This window comes from Genypterus blacodes, unplaced genomic scaffold, assembly GCF_046128005.1.
Source record: "Genypterus blacodes isolate CSIRO-AG114 ecotype Tasmania unplaced genomic scaffold, CSIRO-AGI_Gbla_v1 ptg000064l_1, whole genome shotgun sequence".
NCBI lineage: Eukaryota > Metazoa > Chordata > Actinopteri > Ophidiiformes > Ophidiidae > Genypterus > Genypterus blacodes.
In genome coordinates, this window is record NW_027466876.1 from 819,483 (window position 1) to 839,034 (window position 19,552).

The 19,552-nt window shown below is 40.8% G+C and overlaps 4 protein-coding genes across 9 annotated transcripts; all 4 read left to right on the plus strand.

Moving 5' to 3' along the window:
* Window positions 1-5: 5 nt before the first annotated feature.
* On the plus strand, window positions 6-4,412 carry LOC143004199 (cell cycle control protein 50A-like). Its single transcript, XM_076155120.1, has 7 exons — window positions 6-475; window positions 1,336-1,455; window positions 1,549-1,656; window positions 1,939-2,026; window positions 2,127-2,273; window positions 2,396-2,602; window positions 2,730-4,412. Exons 1-7 carry the CDS (start codon window positions 236-238, stop codon window positions 2,921-2,923), a joined length of 1,104 nt encoding a protein of 367 aa, XP_076011235.1. The 5' UTR covers window positions 6-235; the 3' UTR covers window positions 2,924-4,412.
* Window positions 4,413-4,752: 340 nt separating this feature from the next.
* On the plus strand, window positions 4,753-12,744 carry LOC143004060 (cytochrome c oxidase subunit 7A2, mitochondrial-like). 2 transcript variants are annotated; one of them, XM_076154905.1, is made up of 4 exons: window positions 4,753-4,842; window positions 5,847-5,936; window positions 7,190-7,274; window positions 12,505-12,744. In XM_076154905.1, the coding sequence occupies exons 1-4, from the start codon at window positions 4,825-4,827 to the stop codon at window positions 12,561-12,563; spliced, it is 252 nt and encodes an 83-aa protein (XP_076011020.1). In that variant the 5' UTR covers window positions 4,753-4,824; the 3' UTR covers window positions 12,564-12,744. The 2 variants fall into 2 exon arrangements, with proteins under 2 accessions (XP_076011020.1, XP_076011019.1); XM_076154904.1 differs by lacking the exon at window positions 12,505-12,744 and adding an exon at window positions 7,822-8,062.
* On the plus strand, window positions 9,307-11,778 carry LOC143004057 (E3 ubiquitin/ISG15 ligase TRIM25-like). Of its 5 annotated transcripts, none has more exons than XM_076154900.1 (3): window positions 9,307-10,411; window positions 10,636-10,747; window positions 11,354-11,778. In XM_076154900.1, exons 1-2 carry the CDS (start codon window positions 9,364-9,366, stop codon window positions 10,728-10,730), a joined length of 1,143 nt encoding a protein of 380 aa, XP_076011015.1. In that variant the 5' UTR covers window positions 9,307-9,363; the 3' UTR covers window positions 10,731-10,747; window positions 11,354-11,778. The 5 variants fall into 5 exon arrangements, with proteins under 5 accessions (XP_076011015.1, XP_076011016.1, XP_076011013.1 ...); XM_076154901.1 differs by lacking the exon at window positions 11,354-11,778 and adding an exon at window positions 10,849-10,933; XM_076154898.1 differs by having other exon boundaries at window positions 9,307-10,747; window positions 10,849-11,778.
* Window positions 12,745-14,119: 1,375 nt separating the features above from the next.
* LOC143004056 (tripartite motif-containing protein 16-like) lies at window positions 14,120-16,583 on the plus strand. Its single transcript, XM_076154896.1, has one exon. It carries the CDS (start codon window positions 14,167-14,169, stop codon window positions 15,796-15,798), a length of 1,632 nt encoding a protein of 543 aa, XP_076011011.1. The 5' UTR covers window positions 14,120-14,166; the 3' UTR covers window positions 15,799-16,583.
* The last annotated feature ends 2,969 nt before the right edge of the window (window positions 16,584-19,552 follow it).

Consider the following 19,552-nt stretch of genomic DNA (forward strand, 5'->3'; position numbering starts at 1 on the left):
AAGAATTAAAATCGTAAACTTCCGGTTTCATCTGTTTTTTCCACTTTGCTGTTTGGTAGTTAAAATGAAGGACTTAGTAAATTAAAGCGGATGACAGCGCGCTAGAAACGCAATTTAAGTAATTTCCGTTCTTTCCTGTGTATTTGTGTGTCACCGAGCGGTTTAATCTGCTGCCGCGTGACAGATTAGTGACAGGCGCATAGCTAATGCTAACGGAGCTAGCTGTAGGAAAAACATGATGGCGTCCAGCTACAGCGCCAATGAAGACGGACATATATCTGTGACCGGGCCCGGCGGGGGGACTCTGAAGAGCAAGAAACCCGACAACACCGCCTTCAAACAGCAGAGACTCCCCGCTTGGCAGCCCATCCTCACCGCGGGCACCGTGCTGCCGGCCTTCTTCGTTATTGGACTCATCTTCATCCCCATCGGCATCGGCCTGTACGTCACCTCCAACAACATCAAGGAGTTTGAGGTAAAATACTCCCTAAAAAAGTATTTATGTTACTATAAACGTATCCAATATGCATTTAAATAACAAGTGTTGTCAATTCCAAACATTTTTCTCCAATTGGATCCGCGTCGAAAAGGTTGTCTGACAGTTATTTCAGACAAAACAACCGATGTATTGCTATTTTTTTGGGCTTTTTGTTGTTGACATTTTATGCCTTTAGTAAATTGTTAAAACTCCTATCACAAGTCCTCCCTAAGTCCAAAATGATTCAGATTTATTATGTAACAGTTTAGAAAACAGCTGCAAACCCTTAGTTTAAAGAATTGAAGAGAATTGGTTGGCCTTTCCCTTTATAAGTACCTGAAATTATTGAATCTCAGCTGTTCTTGTTAGTATGTGCGTTATTATTGTATTTCCTTCTAATCCAATGTTTGTTTCATAAATAACTTAACTGTAAAGTGTCAGTGTGCCACGTCCATAACTACAGGTGCATCTCCATCAATTAGAACATGGTGGAAAGTTCATTTATCTCAGTAATTCAATTCATTTATAGATTCATTACACACAAAGTAAGCTATTTTAAGGCGTTATTTGTTTTAATTTAGATGATTATGGCTTAGAAGCTTATGAAAACAACAAATTCAGTATCTTAGAAAATTTGAATATTGTGGAAAAGTTCAATATTGTAGCCTCACAGTGTCTCACTCTAATCAGCTCACTAACTCAAATCAGCTGCTGAGGTTTCCTGAGCCTCTAAATTGTCTCTCTGTCTGGTTCGGTCGGTGACACAATCATGGGGAAGACTATGATATGGTAATTTAACGAGGTGTGTGTGTGTGTGTGTGTGTGGGTGTGTGGGTGGGTGTGTGGCTCTGTTGCAGATTGACTACACAGGAGTGGACATGTCCAGCCCCTGCTTCAACTGCTCTCAGAGCTTCAGCTGGAACAACACCCGGCCTTGTACCTGCTCTATACCCTTCTACTTGGATCAGCCCTATGAAGTACAGTAAACACGTGTTGTTGACTCTTGTAACACTTGAGATTTCACATTCACGCGGGAGGCTTAACCGATGGTTTGTCCTCTACCTCCGCAGAGTAATGTCTTCATGTATTACGGCCTCTCCAACTTCTACCAAAATCACAGACGGTATGTGAAGTCCAGAGATGACAGCCAGCTTAACGGAGACATGGATTCTCTCGTGGTACGTGTTCCTGCAACTGTGTGTGTGTGTGTGTGTGTGTGTGTGTGTGTGTGTGTGTGTGTGTGTGTGTGTGTGTGTGTGTGTGTGTGTGTCTGTAACACTCGGCTGAGGCGTAAACCCACAAACAGGTTATGGTGGTAACTGAGCACAACAACAGTCAAGTTCAATTTCAGGTAGCCTGTGATGAGTTTAGGACATGAACGAGTGATCAGAGGATGGCCATCTTTGTTACATCTTTGTGATTCAGATGTGACTCTTTTCCACTCTCTTTACCGGGAACAGAGTCCCAGCAAGGAGTGTGAGCCGTACGCCTTTAAGGAAAACAAGCCGATCGCACCGTGTGGGGCCATCGCCAACAGCATGTTCAACGGTGAGCGTACTTCCTCCTCTGAAGACCTCGGAGATGTTATTTATGGGATTTCAAACATTTCTCTTCATCACCTGTTCCTCTCTGCCCTCGTTCGTCTCAGACTCACTGGAGCTGTTTTACTTCGATCCGAACGGGACGAAGATCCAGATTCCTCTGATGAAAAGAGGAATCGCGTGGTGGACGGACAAGCACGTGAAGTTCAGGAACCCGGAAAGCACCAATCCAAACCTCACCGTTGTTTTTCAAAGTAACGTCATGAGCATCACCTTTACCTGTGTTACAATATTGTGGTTGACGATGGAAACAACAGACCACAGGTTGCTCGCTTTTCACTTTACTGACTTTCCCCCGCCCCGACTTCTGTTTCAGGCACAACAAAGCCCGTGAACTGGCGCAAGCCAGTGTACGAGCTGGACACCGACCCGGAGAACAACGGCTTCATCAACGAGGACTTCATTGTCTGGATGCGGACCGCCGCCCTGCCGACGTTCCGCAAACTCTACCGCATCATCCAGAAGAAGAACAGCATGGTTCCAACTCTGCCCCGGGGAAACTACAGTCTGGAAATCATCTACAGTATCCTTTCTGTCGGATTCGACATCACTGTTTTCTGTTACTGCACCACCAAAGCTGAAAGGTACACAGATTATTGAAGTTAGTGTGTAACTGTGACACGGTTTCATCCTTGATCAGCTGAATTCAGATTACCCAGTTCGTAGCTTCGAGGGAAGAAAGCGCATGATCCTAAGCACCATTTCCTGGATGGGAGGCAAGAACCCATTCTTGGGCATCGCCTACATCACCGTGGGCTCCGTCTGCTTCTTCCTGGGCGTCGTCCTGTTGATCATCCACCACAAATACGGCAACCGCAACAACAGCGCCGACATCCCCAACTAACGTGCCGTCGCTCACATTTCAGGTCGCTTGTTTTGCGGCATAGCGACCAATGATTCTGTGACACATCCGGCATAATGGAATGGGTTTGAATAATGTTTTGGAGCCAAGTTACATGCCGGGGGGATGCGTTTATTCCTTTAAATAAGCGGCACTGAAAATGTTACTATCCGCACAACCACACAAGGTTGGCAACTTTTTGTGAAAGTCACTTAAAATGTGCAATATCTAAATGGAAACAGCAGATGATTTCGCCAAAAATTAGCAGCCGCAGTCGGCACATTTTAACATCTGATTGACAGTAAATTGACTTTCCCATCATGGTCACATGAGCAAGCTTGGTACGAGTTCGATGTGTCACAGGATCAGCGAGCTTTAGTGTCAAAAATGTAGCCGCTGTGCTCCTAGTCAAGTCGTCAGTTTAGTTGTTTTCTGTTCAAGGGAACCTTCCAGATCTTAAGTAGGGTCATCCAGGTGCTGCAGCATCCATACAATGGCTGCGTGGAGTAACTGGAGTCCGTTTCTAAGCCACGAGTTGCATGCAAATCGCTGTTTAGCCGAATCATTTGAGATGATCAGCGAGCTGCTAGTGTAGCTCCTCTCTGTGCCTCGCTTTTGTCTGCCGTGAAGCTTTTATCCAGGCCTTGCACTGGAAAATGGTCCATATCATTGAGAACAAAGTTAAGGAGCTGTAATATTTTTTATTTATTTAAAAGTTTTATATCATATATATTATAGTTTTTAAAGCCAGTATTTGCACGCTAGACCCCCAGGTATTTGCCATTTGAGGTTTGTTTAAAGGCTGCTAAAAATGTGTGAGTTAATTTATTACAAGTCCCATTTCAAAAAAAGCTGAGTGTATAAAATGCAAAATGTTTTAGAACGGAAAGAAACATTAACATTAAATGTCTGACATGTTTCCTTACGGGGCTTATTTTTATACACACAGAGGCGGAGAACTAAAACGGAGAACCAGGCTGTGCAACGTTCATGTGCATTAAAGCAAAGAGATAAAACAAACAAACGGAACCACAGATGTGTTGAAATGGCTAATAATGTAACTGCAGAGTTTAAGGTGACGTCATTGTTGCTAGTCCAATGATCTCATCTGTACAGGAAGTCTTCATTTGCATTTTATACACTCATTTGGTGTCATGTGTTCTTTTTTTATTCATTGTTATTTACACACAGTAGATTGTGAATCATGCACGTTATGTTCATACATGTGTTGTGTTAATGGATGATTCCATCTCATGTTTAACCCCACATCCTTTTAGCTGTTTATGCTTTGAGAATACTTCACATGTAAAATACTAGATGTTGTCAAATATTGTATGTTGAAGTCCATGTGAGGCTTTTTTTAGGTTCTGAATACAATAACTCCACTTGGTCTATTGTCTTTTTGCAGTTGCACTAAATATGATGGCGTTTTGATACCCCACCTGTATTATTTATTTGTTGTTGCATTCGCCAGTAAAAATATTCAAACATTTCTCTCTGGATAATTGTGGTTCTTTCTTGTGTTTCTGTGATGGCAGACAATTCAAATAAGAAGAGAAATCCCCTTTTTAAAGTCACTAAAAGAGGCAAAACACCAAGACTTGTCATTGTCAGGTATCTTGGGGACAATAGACAAATATACCTAACATTACTTAATTTATAAAATAATTTGGTTAAAAAAAATAATCATCGAATCTTTTTCTGGTTATTTATAAATTGGAAGTAATGCACCCTTAAGCCAATAAGCTCAAAAGAAGGTAGGGGCTGCTTGTTCACGTACACTACTGTAGGTGGCAGCATCGAGTTCAGGATGAAAATTGTCTACCGGAAATTCGCCCGAGGAGGAAGACGAAAGGCGGAAATCACATTTCGGTGTCCTTGTATGCAAGTGGACGGACGTCACGATGAACAGATCTCTATTTGTAAGTTTTACCATTTTTTAAGTGTCCCGTGAGTTCACAGACACAACGGAAACATTTTCAATAGAGTCCTGTTTTATAATTGACGTTTGAAAATGAAGTTACGGCTTGTTTATGCTCCGACAATTAGGGGTCAAATCGGGTAAAGCAGCTAGCATTGACATTAGCATTAGTTTCTCTTTTCGGTTTCCGGCGTAGTCGCTTGATTATGTATACTTCCTATTGTTCTTGTTAAAATGGATTCAACGCCTCGCCGATACATTATTGCGTTTGTTGCCTGAAGTTGGGTTTAGATAATCTGTTTGGGGCTAAACCGGTGTTCAGCCTGTATACAGAAACGCAAGTATGGACGATTCTAAAGTATAACAGGTTAATTTTGCGTTTGAAACGACACATTTGTGAGTCTGGAAACGGTTGCGGCAGTTCAGTAATCTGTGTTAGGTTGCGTTTGTCTCAAAGAAATTGGATCTGATCCCACTTCTGCACTAACTAATGAGTCATTCATCAATCTGAAACCGGTTTTTTAAACAGCTTTGGAGCTCTTAAAGTGAATATTCTCGACCTTTTCCTCATTTATATCTACCTGTGTTTGACCTGGGCATAGATCAATCAGATTTGAGATATTATATATTGACTGGTGACTTTATGACGACGGACGTTTTGCACTTATAATACAAGTATAATGGATTCTCTAATCGAAAACCGAGAGAACAGTGGAATGATCCTTTTCTCGTTGAGTTATTATTGAGTCTTAAGGTCTCTGTTTTGTATCAAAGTGTAAATTTAGGAGATCCTGTGACGTTCTTATTGATGTTTCATGAATCTAAAGCCACATTAATGTTTCTCCTTTGACTCAAACCGCCTCTGTAAATCCCTTTGAAAACGCATTTTAGACTTGGTGTAATAGATTTGTGACTTAAATATGTTGGTACCTTTCCTAACAATTTCATCCGAAGTCACCGTGGTTTGACTTTGCTCCTCTCTCTCTCCTCTCCTCTCCTCTCCAGGCGCTCCAGCAGGTGGCTCGGCGGACCATCTCCAGCACCGCTCCCCGCCGAGTGGAAAACAAAGTGGCACAGAAACAGAAGCTGTTTCAGGTGAGAGCGGACAGACACGACTACATTTCCCAGAATCCCCGTAGTTTGACCGAGGAGGGGAAAACAGCCAAACGCAAGGACGGTTTACTACCAAACCTCGCCGACTCAAAGGCATAAGACACAATGATGTCATTCTAGAGTCTACGTATGAGACGTTTGTGTTGAAAATATGTTTCCTTAAGTTTCCGTATCCTCAGCTGTGATGGCGGCGTGAACGTCAGGTACTGTACTGGTGTTTCAGCTTCACAGATAATTAACACGGGCCACTCTTCAGTTCATAACGCACGTGATGCATGTTTGTTTGAGTTTGTAGCGAGTCAATTGAGATCTGTTGCGTTAGGTGTAGTCGTAAATGTTTTATTTTCTTTCATTTTTTTTAGTTTAGTTTAATTTGATTTGTTTCATTGTTTTTTTTTACTATTTTATTTTTTAAGCTTTTTTGTGCTTCTATCATTTTTATGTATATTTTTTTTAGTTTTATTTGATTTATTTTTGTCACAAAGGTCCTAGAAAGCAACTCGTGCTTTTCTGGCCAAATTCCATTTTTTTTCCCTGGAGAAGAATTCTTAAGCGAACGTTCTGCTGACGTGGCTTGTAGACTAAACACACGTAGTTTCATGGCTGCTGGGGAAGCTGCTGGACGTAGTCGGTTAGAGCAACTGCAGAAATCTAACACCAGCCCTTTATCAGCCAGCGCTTCTGCTCAGTGCTTCTCAGAATCTGGTGTATGCATTGCAACCAAATGGAAATCCAAAAGCCCGCCTGCTGAAACATTTAGACCCTAACAACTACAGATGTGGCGAAAAGTGGTGTTGCCTAATAACCACAATTTATTCCCTGAAATAAATAGAAGTAATTGGCATCCATCATTCTTTATTCAATATTTAACAGAATCGACACTTTCCTGAGAGAAGTTACATGTTTCAAAATCAAAGTTTCAGTTGTATTAAATATGGAATGAAGCCCGGTAGATGCCAGTTTCAACGTGTTTCAGACAAACTTGTGTCCTTTCTTTCATTGGAATGTTGGCAGCACTAAGAACCATGTCTGTATTTCCTTCCATTTGGTTGGAAATTTGATCCTTGTAACAAACAATTGTCTTTGCACATCTGTACACTCCATTCTTTTCATGTGTAAGATTGTGTTTACCGTAAGGAACGGGACACAGATTTGATCCATCTAGTTTCAAATGTTAACCTCCCCTAACTTTACGATTGCACGGTTAACCGTTTTTCTCTTTTTTGACCCGGCAGGACGACAACGGCCTGCCAGTGCATTTGAAAGGAGGGGTGGCTGATGCTCTGCTGTACAGGACGACAATGGTCCTCACCGTTGTGGGTGAGTGTGCTGGATTTAATAGATCAGAAAAGCTGACTGTGAAATTTCAGGGCCAGATCTAACGAGCTAAATACTACGATTACAACGGCCACTGTGTCTGAGAAATTACAGGTGCATCTGGTTAAATTAGAATATCATAGTCTTCCCCATGATTGTGTCGCCTACTGAACCAGACTGAGAGACAATGTAAAGGCTCAGAAAACCTCAGCAGGTGATTTGAGTTAATGAGCTGATTAGAGTGAGACACTGTGAGGCTACAATATTGAACTTTTTCACAATATTCTAATTTTCTGAGGTACTGAATTTGTGGTTTTCTTGAGCTTCTAAGCCATAATCAGCAAAATATAAAACAAATAAAGGCTTGACATATTGAACTTTGTGTGTAATGAATCTATAATATATGAGTGTTTCACTTTTTCTGAAATAAATGAACTTTTCCACAATATTCTAATTCATGGAGATGCACCTGTAGATACTTTTATATTGTGCTTTTTTAAAAAACAGTTATAAACATAATTCCAATAATCAATATTTGATTTCCTTCCAGGAGCAGGATATGTGGTGTACGAGTTGGTGACGGCCGCGTTTCCTAAGAAGAAAAATTAAAACCCCTCCACTTCTACAGTTTACGTCTTTTTAAAATCGGTCAAGTCTTGGTTATCCAAGAATATATTACTCAGTCTGTGCTGAGCCATTCTGTTTCATGTTCATGGGATCAATATTTATTTGGTGTATTCTCTCTGCTCTTACTTGAGGATCAATAAAAATACCTCTCATGGCCGAAATCAGCTAATGGTTCCTTCCTTCCTTATATTTGTACTTTCTGAATATATCTTTACATAACTGTTTCTGGTACTAAGAGAACTGAAAGCATTGTTAAATGCACATGAAGATTAAAATGAAAAGCGACACAATACAAACACATTTTACATCTGAGAAAATGTTAGAAATGACAAGATGGCAGTGAACACAGTTTTAAAGACAATCTACATTAGGTGACCTCTGTGGAACTGTGGAAAGGACATTGTCGCCTCCTTGTGGATATACAATGAAATGTAGCCCCAGTGAACAAGTGGATGTTTTATATAAATCTGCAAGATCAGTGTGTTTTTGTAATACTTCAAAAGATAATATCATGGACCATCTGTACGTGGGGAAACTCAAGAACAGATGGAAAATAAAAGATTGTCTTTGTCCAAAAGAGTGCGACAAGAGGGTGTAGGGGGGTAAGGTTGGAACGATGGAGGAGAAACACACTCTTTGGGTTTACTAAGGTCTTTTCAGATGATCACTGTGAGGGATGAACAAAAATAAACCAGACCAAGTCAAACCACAAGTAAATATTCATGTCTCCAATATTCATGTTTCCTGCATTGCAACCCCCCTGAGGCCACATGTAAGTACTCATGCTTTCCTGCTTCAACTTCATTCATGATGTCCACTATAGTCACATAGTTTCATTTATAAACATTCTTTTGAAGACTCATTATCAGTGTAATAACTAGTACACAGTGATCAGGACAAATACACTCATCTTATTTCCAGGAAGCCACTGCTTATGTGTGTCCTATTTCAAACAACCATCTGACGTTTCTGCTAACTGTTTGACTATTGAAGCTGCCTATGGCCACACTAACAGTACATCCTTCCTGCTTTCCTATGAAACTGACTATATCCCAGCATAATTACAAAAGAAAGGGGGTTTGTGACAATGTGGCCTCACTCATTTATATTGAATATATTTTGACGTAAGAAAGATAACATACAACTATTGCCCCGCTATAGAAACGTTACAAAGGTTATTACATAGCACAATCAATGTAATATGGTCACAGTAACGTTTTCTTTCCTGGAATGAACCAGAACCTGATGGGCGTGAACTTTGCTCACACATTTCCTGCTCTGCCCCTTCACAGATCTGTTACTGTAAAGATGGGTGTAAGCCACGTTTGCTGGAGTTCAGAGCTGACGAGCCACATTTACAGATCAGCAGTGACGTGAAACAACAACCGGGAGGGGGAGCTTAATGTAAGATCTCATTTCTGGTAAAGGGAAATTAAGGCGTTCACTGTCGCAGCAGAGAGGTGAAATGGCGCAGCAAGAATTTCAGCCGCATCAAGAAATAATCTGCTGTTCGGTCTGTCTGGATCTGCTGAAGGAGCCGGTGACTGTTCCCTGTGGACACAGCTTTTGCATGAGATGTATTGAAAACTTCTGGGATGGAGAGGATGAGAAGGAAATCTACAGCTGCCCTCAGTGCAGACAGACCTTTACTCCGAGGCCCGTCCTGGGGAAAAACACCACGTTGGCCGATTTAGTGGAAAAGTTGAAGAACATGGACCTCCAAGCTGCCCCTGATGATCGCTGCTATGCTGGACCTGCTGATGTTGGTTGTGATTCCTGTACTGGGAGAAAACTGAAAGCCATCAGGTCTTGTCTGGTTTGTCGGGTCTCTTACTGTGAGAAACACCTCCAGCCTCACTACAACTCTCCTGGCTTCAAAGATCACAAGCTTGTCGACGCCTCCAAGAAGCTTCAGGACAACATCTGCTCTAATCATGATGAGGTAATGAAGATGTTCTGCCGCACTGATCAGCAGTGTATCTGTTATCTCTGCTCTGTGGATGAACATAAAGGCCATGACATAGTCTCAGCAGCGGCAGCGAGGACTGAGATGCAGAGAGAGCTCGGGGAGAGTCAACAAAAAGTCCAGCAGAAAATCCAGGACAGAAAGAAAGACGTGACGGTGCTTCAGCAGGAGGTGGAGGCCATCGATCGCTCTGCTGATGAAGCAGTGAAGGACAGTGAGCAGCTCTTCACCCAGCTGATCCATGTCATAGAGAAAAGAAGGCCTGAGATGATGCAGCAGATCAGATCCAAGCAGAAAGCTGAAGTGAATCGAGCTGAAGAGCTTCAGGAGAAGCTGGAGCAGGAGATCGCTGAGCTGAGTAGGAGAGACGCTGAGCTGCAGCAGCTGTCCACCATGGAGGATAACGCCCAGTTTCTCTCCAATTACCTCTCACTGCCACATCTCAGTGAATCATCACACTCAGACATCAAGATCTATCCTGTGAGGAACTTTGAGGAGGTGACGGCCGCTCTCACAGCGGTCAAGAATAAACTACAGGACATTTTGAGTAAGGAATGGGACAACATCTCACTGGTTGATGTGGATGTTTCACTGTCACCAGCAGAGCCCGAGACCAGAGCTGATTTCTTAAGATATTCACATGAAATCACAATGGATCCAAACACACCACACGCACGTCTGTCATTATCCAGGAAAAACACTCAGGTAAAATTTTTAAAAGAAAAAATGTCATATTCTTCTCACCCAGACAGATTCACTTCTATATGTCAGGTCCTGAGTACAGAGAGTCTGACTGGGCGTTGCTACTGGGAGGTGGAGTGGAGCGGGTCATCAGTTGGAGTAGCAGTGGCATACAAGGATATTGACAGAACATCGCAAGGAGGTCAATTTGGGTACAACAAAAAGTCTTGGTCATTATATGATTACGGCCAAAGTTGTCAATTTCGACATGATCTCATCTCTACTCCCCTCTCATTCTTTGAGTCCTACAAAATAGGAGTGTACCTGGATCACAGTGCAGGTCTTCTGTCCTTCTACAGTGTGTCTGAAACCATGACTCTCCTCCACAGAGTCCAGACAACATTCACTCAGCCGCTCTATGCTGGATTTTGGCTTAAAAGTTTTGGAGACACTGTTAAATTGCGTAGACTGGAGTCATCAAAGAGTTAAATTTATGTTTCCATCTTTGATGCTCAGTGTTCATCACTGTGAGGTTCCTGCTCTCCCAGTGATCAACTGTCAACCAAACTCTGTAGGCTTTAGTTTAATATCATTTTTTTCTGAATGTTAATGATGTTTAGATGTGTGTAGGTTTCCTGTTTTATCTTCCAGTAGGTGGTGCTCTTATTTTGTGTCTCTTTACTCTTGGTGTTCATTACTGCTTATGATAAAATCAACATTCTTACACATTGAAATTCAAACTGCTGTTTACTCTAAATAGTACTTATGCCTGATCAATATCTGTAATGTATTTTCTCTTTTACTGCAGGACCCTAACAGAGAAATCAGTGCAATTTCCTTTACTATGATCAAACAATGTGTAAATCCATAAATTAAACAGGACATGGATCATTTATTTATTTTACTTTACATTGCTGATGCAGCAATTATTTTGACTGTGCGGAAGACTGAATATGAAGTTGAAATACCAGGGTTTCATGACTTAATATGCCAGCAAAGTGAATGTTTCCTTTAATTTTTTTTTTATTGCATTCATATTTTTTTCCAAGAACAAATGAATGATTTCCAGAGGCGGGGCACAGATTACTAGACATATTGCATTTTGAAGGAACTTTAATGGAAACCTGGCGCCCCTTGGAGACATATAGACATGTATGTTCATGATCAGATCAATGGAATGTATGATAATAATAAATAATAATAAAAGTTAGATGAAACAGTTAATCCACACAACTGGATTGTTTACGCTTCTTTTTTTCACTATCTGTATAGGGAGGAGAATAACAACTGCAGCAAAATCCTAGCAGAGCCTGAAAAGTAAAAAAAGAAAGAAAGATACAATTGAATTGAACTATTCCAAAGGTAACACTATAGTATAAACCTAAAAAAAGTTGTAAAAATGTTGAGGTGTATTTTATTATATCGCTTTCCTTGTTTCCGCCTCCTGCTTTCATACCGGAAATCAAGTCCCAAATAGAAACAAAACCAGCTCCGAAAACAAGCAGCAAGTGTTTTAAATCAGTGTTGTGTCAGTATTTAATCCATGAATCAAACTGTTCATATATTTCGATATACCCAATAAAAATTTAAGACGTTTAGTTTGACCAGCACTCCGTGTTGAGGCGAAGAACACACAGTAGCTGCTAGCAGAGCGGGGCGTCCTGTACGTAATGTGCGTAAGGCTCCGCAAATGACGCAAATGACTCCTCTGAATTTGGTTTTCATGAGCCTCTAAGCCATAATTATCAAAATGAAAACAAATAAAGGCTTGACATATTTCACTTTGTGTGTTATGAATCTATAACATATGAGTGTTTCACTTTTTTATTCCTGAATGAATAAACTCTTCCAAAATATACTAATTTATGGAGATGCACCTGTAGATACTTTTATATTGTGCTTTTTTTGAATAACAGTTATAAACTTTATTCCAATAATCAATATTTGATTTCCCTCCAGGAGCAGGATATGTGGTGTACGAGTTGGTGACGGCAGCGTTTCCTAAGAAGAAAAATTAAAACCCTCCACTTCTAAACTTTACGTCTTTTTAAATCCGGTCAAGTCTTGGTTATCAAAGAATATATTACTCAGCCTGTGCTGAGCCATTCTGTTTCATGTTCATGGGATCCATATTTATTTGGTGTATTCTCTCTGCTCTTACTTGAGGATCAGTAAAAATACCTCTCATGGCCGAAATCAGTTTATGGTTCCTTCCTTCCTTACATTTGTACTTATATCTGAATATATCTTTGCATAACTGTTTCTGGTACTAAGAGAACTGAAAGCACTGGTAAATGCAAATGAAGATGCAAATGAAAAGCGACACAATACAAACACATTTTACATCTGAGAAAATGTTAGAAATGACAAGATGGCAGTGAACAAAGTTTTAAAGACAATCAAAAATTGGTCACCTTCATCTGTGTAAGTGACCTCTGTCAGTCATTTTACTGAACTGTGGAAAGGGCATTGTCGCCTCCTCGTGGACATATAATGAAATGTAGCCTCAGTCAACACGTGGACATATGGAAGAACTGAGCATGAAATAATGGAATAAGGGTGTTTTGTATAAATAATCTCAGTGTGTTTTTGTAATACTTCAAAAGATAACATCATGGACCATCTGTACGTGGGGAAACTCAAGAACAAATGAACAATAAAAGATTGTCTCTGCCCAAAAGTGTGCGGCAGGAGGGTGTAGGGGGCGAGGATGAAGGGCCAGGGGAGGCTTAGGTTAGGGGTAAGGTTGGGCTGATGGGGGATAAACACACCCTTTGGGTTTATTTCGGCCTTTTCAGATGATCACTGTGAGGAAAGAAAGAAAATAAACCAGACCAAGGCAATGCAGCCTCCCCAAAGCCACAGGTTGTTGTATGCTTCCAATATTCATGTTTCCTACATTGCAACCCCCCTGAGGCCACATGTAAGAACTCGTGCTTTCCTGCTTCAACTTCATTCATGATGTCCACTATAGTCGCATAGTTTCATTTATAAACATTCTTTTGAAGACTCATTATCAGTGTAATAACTAATAAACGGTGTCTAGGACAAATACACTCATCTTATTTCCAGGAAGCCACTGCTTATATGTGTCTCATTTCAAACAACAATCTGACTTTTCTGCTAACTGTTTGACCATTGAAGCTGCCTATGGCCACACTTACAAAAAACATACGTGCTTTCCTATGAAACTATGACTATATAGCAGCATAATTACAAAAGAAAGGGGGTTTGTGACGATGTGGCCTCACTAGTATCACTCATTTATATTGAATATATTTTGATGTAAGATAGATAACATACAACTATTGCCCCGCCATAGAAACGTTACAAAGGTAACAAGACAGCACAGTGGAATATGGCCACAGTCACTTAAGCTTCCCTGGAATGAACCAGAACATGATGGGCGTGAACTTTACTCAAACAGTCCTGCTCTGCCCCTTCACAGATCTGCAAATGTAAAGATGGGTAAAACCCACGTTTGCTGAAGTTCAGAGCTGACAAGCCACATTTACAGATCAGCAGTGAAGTGAAACAACAACCGGAAAGGAGGAGCTTAAAGTACGATCTCATTTCTGGGAAAGTGAAACTCAGGTGGTCACTGTCGCAGAGAGAGGTGAAATGGCGCAGCAAGAAATAATCTGCTGTTCGGTCTGTCTGGATCTGCTGAAGGAGCCGGTGACTATTCCCTGTGGACACAGCTACTGCATGAGATGTATTGGAAACTTCTGGGATGGAGAGGTTGCGAAAGGAATCTACAGCTGCCCTCAGTGCAGACAGACCTTTACACCGAGGCCTGTCCTGGTGAAAAACACTATGTTGGCCGATTTAGTGGAGGAGTTGAGGAACAGGGAACTCCAAGCTGCTCCTGATGATGGCTGCTATGCTGGACCTGCAGATGTTGGTTGTGATTCCTGTACTGGGAGAAAACTGAAAGCCATCAAGTCGTGTCTGGTTTGTCTGGTCTCTTACTGTGAGAAACACCTCCAGCCTCACTACAACTCACCTGGCTTCAAAAATCACAAGCTGGCCGAGCCGTCCAAGAAGCTTCAGGACAACATCTGCTCTAATCATGATGAGGTAATGAAGATGTTCTGCCGCACTGATCGGCAGTGTATCTGTTATCTCTGCTCTGTGGATGAACATAAAGGCCATGACATAGTCACAGCTGCAGCAGCGAGGACTGAGATGCAGAGAGAGCTCGGGGAGAGTCAACAAAAAGTCCAGCAGAAAATCCAGGACAGAAAGAAAGACGTGACGGTGCTTCAGCAGGAGGTGGAAGCCATCGATCGCTCTGCTGATGAAGCAGTGAGGGACAGTGAGAAGCTCTTCACCCAGCTGATCTGTCTCATAGTGGAAAGAAGCTCTGAGGTGATGCAGCAGATCAGATCCCAGCAGAAGGCTGAAGTGAGTCGAGCTGAAGAGCTTCAGGAGAAGCTGGAGGAGGAGATTGCTGAGCTGAGTAGGAGAGACGCTGAGCTGCAGCAGCTGTCCACCATGGAGGATAACGCCCAGTTTCTCTCCAATTACCTCTCACTGCCACATCTCAGCGAATCATCACACTCAGACATCAAGATCTATCCTGTGAGGTACTTTGAGGAGGTGATGGCCGCTCTGTCAGCGGTCACAAATAAACTACAGGAAATTTTGAGCGAGGAATGGGGCAACATCTCACTGGTTGATGTGGATGTCTTACTGTCACCAGCAGTGCCCATGACCAGAGCTGGATGCTTAAGATATTCACATGAAATCACAATGGATCCAAACACACCACACGCACGTCTGTCATTATCCGAGGGAAACAGAGAGGTATCATTTACGGACAACAAAAACTCATATTCTTCTCACCCAGACAGATTCACTTCTGTATGTCAGGTCCTGAGTACAGAGAGTGTGACTGGGCGTTGCTACTGGGAGGTGGAGTGGAGCGGTACAGGAGTTGGAGTAGCAGTGGCATACAAGGATATTGACAGAACATCGCAAGAAGGTAAATTCGGGTTCAATGAAAAGTCTTGGTCATTATATGATTACGGCCAAAGTTGTCAATTCCGACAAAATTGCATCTCGACTTCCCTCTCATCTTATCAGTCCTGCAAAATAGGAGTGTACCTGGATCACAGTGCAGGTCTTCTGTCCTTCTACAGTGTGTCTGAAACTATGACTCTCCTCCACAGAGTCCAGACCACATTCACTCAGCCGCTCTATGCTGGATTTTGGCTTTATCGTTTTGGAGACACTGTTGAATTTGTGTAGAAAGGAGCCATCAAAGAGTTAAATTTATGTTTCCATCTTTGATGCTCAGTGTTCATCACTGTGAGGTTCCTGCTCTTCCCAGTGAGCAGCTGTCAACCAAACCCTGTAGGCTCTAGTTTAATATCATTTTGTTTTGAATGTTAATGATGTTTAGATGTGTGTAGGTTTCCTGTTTTATCTTTCAGTAGGTGGTGCTCTTATTTTGTGTCTCTTTACTCTTGGTGTTCATTACTGCTTATGATAAAATCAACATTCTTACACATTGAAATTCGAAAATGCTGTTTACTCTAAATAGTTCTTTTGCCTGTTAAATATCTGTAATGTATTTTCTCTTTTACTGCAGGACCCTAACAGAGAAATCCGTACAATTTTCTTTATTATGATCAAAAAATGTGTAAATCTATAAATTAAACAGGACATGGATCATTTCATTATTTACCTTTACATTTCTGATGCAGCAATTTTTTTGACTGTGCATGAATGAATATGAAGTTGAAAACCAGGGTTTCATGACTTAATATGTCAGCAAAGTGAATGTTTCCTATTTGTGTTAATGTTTTATTTAAAAATTTTTTTAATTGCATTCATATTTTTTTCCAAGAACAAATGAATGATTTCCAGAGGCGGGGCACAGATTACTAGGCATATTGCATTTTGAAGGAACTTTAATGGAAACCTGGCGCCCCTTGGAGACATATAGACATGTATGTTCATGATCAGATCAATGGAATGTATAATAATAATAAGTAATAATAAAAGTTAAAGGAAAGAGAAATTCCACACAACTGGATTGTTTACGCTTCTTTTTTTCATTAAGGGAGGAGAATAACAACTGCAGCAAAATCCCAGCGGAGCCTGAAAAGTCAAAAAATATATGAAAGATACAATTGAATTGAACTATTCCAAAGGTAACACTATAGTATAAACCTAAAAAAAAGTTGTAAAGTTGTTGTAAAATTGTTGTTGTATTTTATTATATTGCTTTCCTTGTTTCCGCCTCCTGCTTTCATACCGGAAATCAAGTCCCAAATAGAAACAAAACCAGCTCCGAAAACAAGCTGCAAGTGTTTTAAATCATTATTGTGTCAGTATTTAATCCATGAATCAAACTGTTCATATATTTTAAAATACCCAATAAAATTTTAAGACGTTTAGTTTGACCAGCACTCCGTGTTGAGGCGCACGAACTGACAGTAGCTGCTAGCAGAGCGGGGCGTCCTGTACATAATGTGCGTAAGGCTCCGCAAATGACGCAAATGACTCCTCTGAATTTGGTTTTCATGAGCTTCTAAGCCATAATTACCAAAATTAAAACAAATAAAGGCTTGAAATGTTGCACTTTGTGTGAAATGAATCTATAATATATGATAGTTTCACTTTTTGAATTGAATTCCTGAAATAAATGAACTTTTCCACAATATTCTAATTTACCGAGATGCACCTGTAGATACTTTTATATTGTGCTTTTCTTGAAAAACAGTTATAAACTTAATTCCAATAATCAATATTTGATTTGATTGAAAATTGAAAAAATGAAAACCTTCCACTTCCACAGTTTACGTCCTTTTAAAACCGGTCAAGTCTTGGTTATCAAAGAATATATTACTCAGCCTGTGCTGAGCCATTCTGTTTCATGTTCATGGGATCAATATTTATTTGGTGTATTCTCTCTGCTCTTACTTGCGGATCAATAAAAATACCTCTCATGGCCGAAATCAGTTAATGGTGCCTTCCTTCCTTATATTTGTACTTTCTGAAGATATCTTTGCATAACTGTTTCTGGTACGTAAGAGAACTGAAAGCACTGTTAAATGCAAATGAAGAGGCAAATGAAAAGCGACACCATACAAACAAATTTTACATCTGAGAAAAGGTTAGAAATGATTAGATGGCAGTGAACACAGTTTTAAAGACAATCTAAATAAGGTGACCTCTGTGGAACTGTGGAAAGGACATTGTCGCCTCCTTGTGGACATACAACAAAATGCAGCCTCAGTGAATATGTGTATGTTTTATATAAATCTGCAAGATCAGTGTGTTTTTGTAATACTTCAAAAGATAACATCATGGACCATCTGTACGTGGGGAAACTCAAGAACAGATGGACAATAAAAGATTGTCTTTGTCCATAAGAGTGCGGCAGGAGGGTGTAGGGGGGTAAGGTTGGAACGATGGACGAGAAACACACTCTTTGGGTTTACTTGGGTCTTTTCAGATGACCACTGTGAGGGAAGAACAAAAATAAACCAGACCAAGTCAAGCCACAAGTAAATATTCCAACCATGTCTCCAATATTCATGTTTCCTACATTGCAACCCCCCTGAGGCCACATGTAAGTACTCATGCTTTCCTGCTTCAATTTCATTCATGATGTCCACTATAGTCACATAGTTTCATTTATAAACATTCTTTTGAAGACTCATTATCAGTGTAATAACTAGTACACGGTGTTCAGAACAAATACATTTATCTTTTTTCCAGGAAGCCACTGCTTATGTGTGTCCTATTTCAAACAACAATCTGACGTTTTTGCTAACTGTTTGACTATTGAAGCTGCCTATGGCCACACTTACAGTACATATTCCTGCTTTCCTATGAAACTGACTACAGGTACATCTCAAAAAATTAGAATATCATGAAAAAGTCCAATATTTTTTGTCACTCATCTCAGAAAGTGAAACCCATATATTATATAGATAAATGACACATAGAGTGAAATATTTCAAGCCTTTATTTCTTGAAATTTCGATTATTATGCTTACAGCCAACAGAAACACAAAATTCAGTGTCTCAGAAAATTAGAATATTACATAAGATCAATCAAAAAAGGATATTTTAAACAGAAATGTCAGGCTTCTGAATTAATGTTTATTTCTATGCAACGCTTTTGCATGAATTTCTGCATCAATGCGCCATGGCATGGAGGCGATCAGCCGGGGTCAGCCCAATGGTCCCACAGCCCTATGTTCCCTAATTTCTAAGATTTTTTTCAAAATGAGGCCCTATGTTCCCTCAGCCCTATGTTCCCTCATTTCTAAGATTTTTTTCAAAATTAGGCCCTATGTTCCCTCAGCCCTATGTTCCCTCATTTCTACTAAGGGTAAGGGTTAGGGTTAGGGTTAGGGTTATCTAATCTTAGAAATGAACAAAGGGCCTAATTTTGAAAAAAATCTTAGAAATGAGGGAACATAGGGCTGAGGGAACATAGGGCTGAGGTAACATAGGGCTGAGGGAACATAGGAATGCTCCCGATCAGCCTGGGGCACTGCTCAGGTGTAATGGAAGCCCAGATTGCTTCGATAGCGGCCTTCAGGTCATCTGCATTGTTGGGTCTGGTGTCTCTCATCTTCCTCTTGACAATACCCCATAGATTCTCTATGGGTTTCAGGTCAGGCGAGTTTGCTGGCCAATCAAGCACAGTAACACCATGGTCACTGAACCAGCTTTTAGTACCTTTGGCAGTGTGGGCAGGTGGCAAGTCCTGCTGGAAAATGAAATCAGCATCTCCATAAAGCTTGTCAGCAGAAGGAATCATGAAGTGCTCTAAAATGTCCTGGTAGATGGCTGTATTGACTGTGGACTTCAGAGAACACAGTTGACCAACACCAGCACATGACATGGCAGCCCAAATCATCACGGACTGTGGAAACTTCACACTGGACTTCAAGCAACGTGGATTCTGTGCCTCTCCACTCTTAATGCAAACTCTGGGACCTTGATTTCCAAATGACATGCAACATTTACTGTCATCTGA